Source organism: Colias philodice, chromosome 1, assembly GCF_061535455.1.
Source record: "Colias philodice isolate Cphi_HAF_F1 chromosome 1, ilColPhil1 Martin Lab GWU primary, whole genome shotgun sequence".
In the NCBI taxonomy this organism is placed as follows: domain Eukaryota; kingdom Metazoa; phylum Arthropoda; class Insecta; order Lepidoptera; family Pieridae; genus Colias; species Colias philodice.
The window spans coordinates 3,956,988-3,965,481 of NC_143086.1; the positions used below are offsets into that span (position 1 = coordinate 3,956,988).

General features: G+C 36.1%; 1 protein-coding gene across 1 annotated transcript; it reads left to right on the plus strand.

Moving 5' to 3' along the window:
* The first annotated feature begins 3,158 nt into the window (after nt 1–3,158).
* On the plus strand, nt 3,159–8,494 carry twz (BTB/POZ domain-containing protein twz). Its single transcript, XM_089706164.1, has 4 exons — nt 3,159–3,683; nt 4,446–4,654; nt 6,388–6,491; nt 8,359–8,494. Exons 1-3 carry the CDS (start codon nt 3,265–3,267, stop codon nt 6,486–6,488), a joined length of 729 nt encoding a protein of 242 aa, XP_089562290.1. The 5' UTR covers nt 3,159–3,264; the 3' UTR covers nt 6,489–6,491; nt 8,359–8,494.

Here is an 8,494-nt window from a genome sequence, read left to right on the forward strand (position 1 = left end):
CCAGGAATACGACCTTCATGGTATGCATTATTTACTCTGAGAAAAAATCGGTGATCAGGATAGCAATCCCGATTGGGATAACGCTCACGATAAACACGTGTTGCTTGTCGAGCATTTCCATCACTGAGTCCATAAATAAAAAACATTTTTCTGCATATTCACATGGAGTGTATGTATTAGGCATTTTTCTTCAAAAAGCCAAAGTAGAACAACATCCAAATCACAAGCAATATCAGTGTCCAATTCAATCGCACTTCAACAAAGAATAATATCGTAATGACGGATTCAAGCTAAACACGCGTGTAGTTCCGAGCTATAAGCAAGTCACTGAAATAGTTGAAAGTCAAAGAAAATAATAGTGGGTTCAAGTATCGTCTATGATTGGCCAGAAACAATACAAAAGAATTCCAGCGCGCGCCCATGAAGGCAATAATTCTCGGAATAACTTAATGAGTTGACTACCTGATAATTTCTAATTTGAATGTTGTACGCCAATTTAACATTTTTTTAAATACTTTATACCACACAATTATACCTTTTTGTAATTTGTATGAGATGTAGAAGTTTTTAAAATAAAGTTCCACAGGGTAACCATACATTTTTTTTACACCAGCTTTGTTCAAACTTCAGTCCGTAAATTTTAAAAACGTAAAATTGTACCTATTTTTTGGTCTAATTATGTTGTTGTTGTTAATTATGCTTGAGTATCATTTTAATTAGGAAGACTTATGTATTCTTAACAACCTTGAACAAAAAAATAAGAATAAAATAAAAACAGAAATGGTAAAAGTTCATATTAAGCTTACGTGGATGATATTTTTATCAAATTTTGAAAATAAAGCATAAATCAAAAACTTTATGGTTTAGGACAATAAATTTTAGTATTTTTATTAGATAATAAGTCCCTCTACTCCCCATAACCCGTTGGTCCACTACTTACGGGACACCCTGTATAAAAATGAATCCCAAAATGTGTTGGTAAGCGCATAACTTGAGAACGGCTGAACCGATTTCGTTAATTCTTTTTTTATTATATTCCTTGAAGTACGAGGATGGTTCTTACGTAGAGAAAACGTAAATATGTACCACGGGCGAAGCCGGGGCGGACTGCTAGTGTACATTAAAATCGTGTTCATAATTCCTAAGCTCGTTGTATGGAATCTAAATGGATGTTATAGTGGAAAGAATACACGGTAATAGGAAAGCTCGATTGTTGATATCAATACGGGGGGCAATCAATTCTCCTAATTGACTGCAATAGGAAGCTACAGTGTTAACATGTAATCCGATTTGCGATTTATTATAAGCTATTGCATTATCGTGTAGCGATTAGTGGAGTACTCATTTGTTGTGTATTATATTCCAGAAAATGTTTTAATAGTTTTAACGATAAGCTATAAAATCAACCAATAAAGAACTCATGGTTTGGAGTAAAAAGCATAATATGTTATAAAAGCTGTTAATTCCACATAATAAATATACCTCTATTTTACAAGTGGGGTTTTTAACTTAAAAAACTATAACCATTATCCACGGATATCGAAATAAAAGATTTATACATTATGTTTAAATACATATATGACTTTAGACAAGTATGGTATAACAAAACAAACAAATTCACTCATTTTTACTATTTCGTGTCATTATGCAAATTGAGGCAAGTTCTTTATACCAAAAGGATTTTATAATGTAGCGTTCATTTTGTACATCTAAAAAATACGCTACGAAAATTAGAACCTATAGTAGTTTTTTTGTCACGTCGGTTCAAAATTATATAAAGAATATCAATTCTAATTCATACGTAAATATCGAGTCTTGGTACTCATACAATAATTATCATTTTTCGATTAGTATTCTGCAGTTTCGGTTTTAATAGAGGTTTTCTTTCAGATTTGAAATAAACTTCGAATTTTGAGAGTCGATCGCAATTTGCCAGCATGCCGAAAAGGTTAGTACAATATTGTACCTATACATATATTTTATAACATATTTTCTTTAGTGAACCTACAGATGTTATATTACATAATCTCTAACAGATTTTAATAGACATTGAAGTTCGTTTTACATAAGGTGTTAATAATAATTGAATACGGTTGAATTTTATTTGCAATCTCACGGGAGAATTTAATCTCCAAAGATTCCCGGAATAGAAATTATACCGGGAAAATTTTCGTTAAATGAAAATTTATACAACAAAATAAAAAATATCATTATAAAACAGCATCACCAGGCGTTTTTCGTAGTATATTGGAATACGGTTCTGTGGTTTGGAGACCTCACTTCGCGTGCCATTCCTTACGATTGGAAAGGATACAGAGAAGATTTCTTTTACACCTTGTTTATTCTAGCGGGAAATCAAAAAAACAGTTACCATCATATAAAAAGCAATTATCTCATTTCAGAATTACTTCCCTTGATAATCGGCGGGTACTTCTTGATTTATTCTTTGCCTTAAAATTGTTCAAGGGTAAAATCGATTGCCCCCAATTGATTCAAAGATTTCACTTAAAGATCCCTTCCAGATATCCTCGTAAGGTTCTGTTGCCGCTGTGTCCTCCTCAACGCAGAACCGTATCGGGTCGGAACTCACCCATTCCGAGAATTTGTAAAACCGTAAACGACTACAGTCATTTGTTTGATATATTTGTAGATTCCCCCAACAAGCTCCGCAAATCTTTTAATTCACTTTTTAAGGAATAGGATAGATTAAGTACATAATATATAATCATTGGTTTTCTTTTTTTTGTACTTCACTAATTGTTTTGTGTAATTGTATACTTTAAAACTTATTTTTCGCATGCTGTGTTTACCTATAAGTGTTTTTTTACATTGATCTTATAATTGTGTATGTGAATTTTGATATTTTATATGTAATGTAAACAAACGTTGGTAGACCAAAATAAATAAATAAATAAAAGTTCTGATACACTGAATATGGCGCCTGACAATCGATCAAAGGAATTCATGTAACAAGCGTTTTTAATTGCATAATAATAAAAAAAAAAATTGAATCGGATCAAAACTCAAAATTATTTATTTGCTTGGTGCTAAATATTATAGGAATGATTCGCTTCTTCGCCCATGACGTGGCATTTTATGGTGGCACTTTTAACAAAATACCTATGTAATGTAATGTTATTTCAACTTTGAATCAGAGTAAGTGGTCGTTGCACGGAGCCGCTGCCCAATTGGAGTCCGCCTCCGGATCGGGCAACATCCGTTTGCTCACCGGCTGAGCCTTCGAACGAGAGCCGTTCATCGCACATGCATGCGCCAGAGCACACCAACGGGGCACAGGCGCAGGGGCACGTCCACGCGCGGGGACACGGGCACGGCCCGGGGCACGTGCACACGCACACGCACACGCACGGGCCTATCCACGTGCAGCCGCACAACCCCCGCCCGGATACCTGGCCCTACCGCCCTCGCCCCTACGTCGCCCAATCCGTGGACAGCGGCTGGTACGACAATGTGCAAGACATTCGCTCGCTGCAGTGCGAGATGACCCCGCATAGATACCACGGGGCAGGGCACATCCACGAGCACCCTGGATATGAGATGACGTACGCGCCAGAGCCGCGCTACTGCATGCCGCGCATTGCGGTGCCCAACCACATGACGGCGCCGGTGCATATCGATGTGGGCGGGGTGATTTATACATCATCCATGGAGACACTGACTGTGTAAGTACCTATCCAATATATTTGGTTTTAAAGCGGCTCTATTGTAACTTTTACAGTTACGGATTTAAAATTGACTAAAATATATTCAAAGCGAGTTTTCAAGGAATATTCCTAAACCGAAATAACACTGTGAAATTGATAATCAAACGATAGCATCTCATAATGCGTGATGTAAATTACTTATACCGTGCACGTGGCGTGGCTCAAGCTATCAAAAACATTTGTCAGATTTTAAAACTTGTTCGCCTGTTCTCAGTTTCCCAGTTATTTTGGCAGGATCGTAAATAAGCATGGTTTATCCAATCCGAGCCACAAGCGTAGCCGGCAGTCATGCGGACAAACCTCGCGCCACTTTTATCCTACGCCGAAGTTATTAAGAGCTACTTTTGTGTGCGTTTAAATGACCCCCAGTAAATCGAAAAATGCTCTGAATTTTGTATCCGTAATCTATAAGTTTTAACTGATTCAAACCCATCCCAAATTCGTTGGATTCGGACAAAAGGAGTAATAATTATACGTGCTCACGGCGTTAGGAATGAATAGAGTATCAGGTTTCGTTTTCAATTTTGGAACTCGGCATGTTCGTAATTTTGGATTTCTTTATATGTGTCTTATAAAAGACTAATGAAATAACAACTACTAAGCTTAGACTACAGTCTACCGCCCTTACTAAGACGTACACGTCTTAGTAACTTTTGATTCAATAACCTTACACCTATCCTTATCTCTAGAAATCCCGTGATAACCCTAGTAAAATAACAGCAGGTTCCCGGACTCCCGCCTTGGCAAGATGTTCTCTGGCGCCATACCGCTGGTGCTGGACAGCCTGAAGCAGCACTACTTCATCGACCGTGATGGTGGAATGTTCCGCCACATCCTGAACTACCTCAGGAACTGCCGGCTGATCCTGCCCAACAACTTCGCTGATTATGACCTCCTGGTCACTGAGGCTGAATATTTCCAGCTTCACCGTAAGTATTAAAAAAATCGCATTATTAATTAATTTTAAGGTGACTGGTAACATATTCTTTAAACTCCAGGATGTGATACTAAGAGATTTTACTAAGTAAATTTTTAAAGTTATGTTTCAAAAAAAATGAAGCATTTTATGTAAGTTATTGAGTATAGTTATGGGTTTACCATGGTAGCCTAGGACTGTGTGCTAAGGCCACCGCGTGATTGAACCGAAATGATGGCAGGAGCGCGTGTCTACACTTCTTTATAGCAAAAAAGGATAAAAGTTAAGGACTGACTTTTATTACATGCAACGGGAATCGTTCAAAGTATATTTCACCAGTCATCCTTTATATGATAAAAGGCTATGCAAATGCTATTACTATTTTATGAATGTTAACTTCGTATTATGAATGTCGTACTTCGATGAAATGTACAAGTTTATTGTAATGCGATTTTAATGAGCTCGAGCGCTCAATTAATATAACATAATATTCTGCTTTGTGACATACCCTTCAAAGTTGCCCTTGTACATAATAGCGAATTCCACTAATAAGCTTCTTAGAAATTCTGAGGTCCAACACAGAAAACTGTTTATATAAATAAGCCAGCTTCAAACGAGAAGTTCGCTTTCAAGCGTTCTCAATTAGGTAGCATCTTCGTAAGACTTATGCCACGTGTTGCGCGTTAGAAATTATTAGCGGTTGTATTGATTTATTCTAAACGTGCATGTAATGGAAGGGAATTTCATAGGAATTATAACATACATTTTGTAAGTCTTTAAGAGCTTGCGAGAATGCTCCTATTTCAAGGACTCGTAGATGAAATGCAAAGCACTTTGTAATGCGAAAGCTTCGTGAAGATGGCGCTACAAACGCACGCCACTTACGCTCGGGTAGCTTACGAGTTACGTGGAACAAGTCAAGTGCAATACCGAATCCGCATTAGCGTGTTATATGGAGTTGTATATAATACACCTGTTGAGCTGAATATTTTGTACAGGGATGTAAGCTTTGATAAAAATGTTAATCTTTGAATTTTTAGTTTTGTAATTTTAAATGCTTATAAATATTGGAACTTTTTAAAGAATTTATAATATCTGATCATAAGGTGGGATTCGAAGCTCTTTCCATTTATTTATCGTCTGTGACTAACAATTTTTTTTATTGTGTGCTGTATACATTCAACTTGTTGATATTTAGATTCAGCGAGCTTTAGAATGTTAAATGCCAAGCGATGGAACTTGTCATAATGAACTTAGTACTTACTTCCGAACTTCATGCGAACTGCGCTATGCGATGTCAAGTCATGCATAACGCTATGCTGTGGCTATGCGATATTTAGCTCATATTATGGGCCCTCTTCAAAATGGGCAGCGTTGGCCCAACAAATGATCGTCGATGTTAGCTGCGATTACAGCGATTATGAATCTTAATCTTAATATATATAAATCTCGTGTCACAATGTTTGTCCTCAATGGACTCCTAAACCACTTAACCGATTATAATAAAATTCGCACACCGCAGTTCGATCCAACTTGAGAGATAGGATAGTTTAAACATGTAGGTACCACGGGCGAAGCCGGGGCGGACCGCTAGTATATCTATAATTTCGGTTGGTCATATAGATATTTAGGCCCTGTACACTCTTGATTGCCTCTACTCGCCCACCAGCCCTTTGTGAAGAGGGCCCATTAAACGCATGTTTAACCCATTGTTACATCAAAGCAATACTTGTATGATTGCAACAGAAATGGTGGAGGACTTGGGACGCTGGAAAGCGGCTTGCGAAGCGAAGGTGAAAGTTGAGTGGGACGCCCGCCCCGCCGAGCCGGAACCTCAAGCGCAGTAAGCGGTAAGTGGAACTAAGACAACGTGCCCATACTACGTGAATTATTTTTCAAGATTTTTCGACCCCATGCCCAGACCCCTCCCTTAAAGTTTTTAATTAGCATTGACAAGTGCAATTTTCAATCATTTCACAGGCAGAAAGTGCAACAAAAGAAAATAATTTGAGTCACCACCGGTTTATCTTAAGACTACTTCATGCGTATAATAAATTATAATACGAGTAAATTGAAATATGCGCACCGTATTCGAGTATAAACCGAAAAATTGCGAAATTACTTTAGGCGAGATCGACTACGTAAAAAAAAATCTAACCCACTCCCCATCATCACGTGACTAATCGTAGTGTTTTAAAGATCTTCCCAATCTCTAAACGGGTAACGTAGTATGGGTACGTTCCTTAAACTTATGCTTTAAGCGCTTTATGGGGCGATTCGATGGTTTACCTAAGAGCCATCTAAACGGAGACACGGGAACTACGACATACATTTTTCAGGTTCACTCGAATGTCGGAGCGCTACAGTTTATTTACATTGTTTGCACGTTTCGACCGCATGGTGCAGCTAATGTAGTTTTTGTAACATTCAATAATTTGTTTGAAAATTCTGAAAAATATGTAGTGGAGAAAGAAAAATGCAGTAATATTAAAGGTTTATTAAATTACAAGGTTTATAAAATATTACATTAAGGTACTGCTGTTTTTTTTTCCAAAGCTCCTATGTGAAACAAAAGGTGGCAGTAATTGTATCATTTTGAGAAAAGTGCTTTTTTAATAAAGTCCCTTTATAATGAGCGTTTATTCGAAATAGGTACTTAATTAATGAAGTTTATATTTAAAAAAGAAAAACGTAACTTGCCTAGTAAACAAGTTTAAAATTCTGTTAATTCGTGATAAAGCTCTTAAAAATACGAGCCATAGCTCATTAGATTCTAATAAAACTGTTTCATAGAACATTACGTATGCGTTTGCCACAAAAAATATTATATACATACTGATTTCTATTGTTTATGTTAAAATATCAAATTGTATTTAGTGTTTTTGGTGTTTAATGTTTTTCTTATGCTTAAAAGTAACTACTCAAATGAAATTTATTGCATTTTAATACTTGAGATACTTACAATTCATATTTCGACATTTCACTCCCAACCTTTTCAAAAACTAATACTTAGATAAATGAAATATCAATCTTCGGTCTTCGACCTAACTTTAGAATACCTGTTCAATGATACCTCCAAATGCAGGGAAGGTCACAATTTCTTCGTTATTTTTTCACCCCCACTTTAATGATCGGAGAGGTATCTCTAGGGAAACAACTCAAGGTACTACGCCTGATTCTAAAATAGGACCATTGGGAAAGAAACCTTAAAAAATTAAACAAAATACGAGACGAGAACTTTTCGAAAGTTGGCTAAAATTTAGTATTGAAGTAATGTACTTGTAACTGCTCGCTTCTACTCCGATTTATGTTTTTCACATTTTAACAGCTAAGGTTACTAATGCAGGCGGAGACAAATCGAATGAAGCGAAAATCATTAAGTCCCTTTCAGCTGTTCTTAGTGGTGTTATTTACTTTAGATATGTTCAAGATAATACTGAATGAGCCATAGCTCATATATTTACGAGCTATAACAAGAATAATAAAACTAAACTTAACTAAACTAATTAATAAACTTTAGATTTGAAAATGAATTGGCAATACAATCTTGTTTTAGATAACGAATATGACATTTATCTTATTCACATAATATGAGTACATTCTTTTGACTTGATAAAAAACAAATATAAAACTTTCAAGGAAAGCCATTATAACTACGTTTTGTTGTTGCGAAAACTACACAAGGTAATGAGTAAACAATAAAATATTTCTTTACAGGTATCACGATTACACGAAGCTGCTTTGAAAACTTTCTGCTTTGTTCGAGTTTTATGAAGTTCTATTTAATGGTATATGTTGTTGAACGTTTGTTTGCATTTGTACATATTTGTATTACATTACGTTGTTATTATTT

What these genes read in the sequence shown, in the direction of transcription:
- twz (XM_089706164.1), top strand. Translation starts at nt 3,265, where the DNA reads ATGCATGCGCCAGAGCACACCAACGGGGCACAGGCGCAGGGGCACGTC. An exon ending in TCCATGGAGACACTGACTGT is followed by an intron (nt 3,684 to 4,445) that starts GTAAGTACCTAT and finishes GTAAAATAACAG; the next exon opens with CAGGTTCCCGGACTCCCGCC. An exon ending in TGAATATTTCCAGCTTCACC is followed by an intron (nt 4,655 to 6,387) that starts GTAAGTATTAAA and finishes TGATTGCAACAG; the next exon opens with AAATGGTGGAGGACTTGGGA.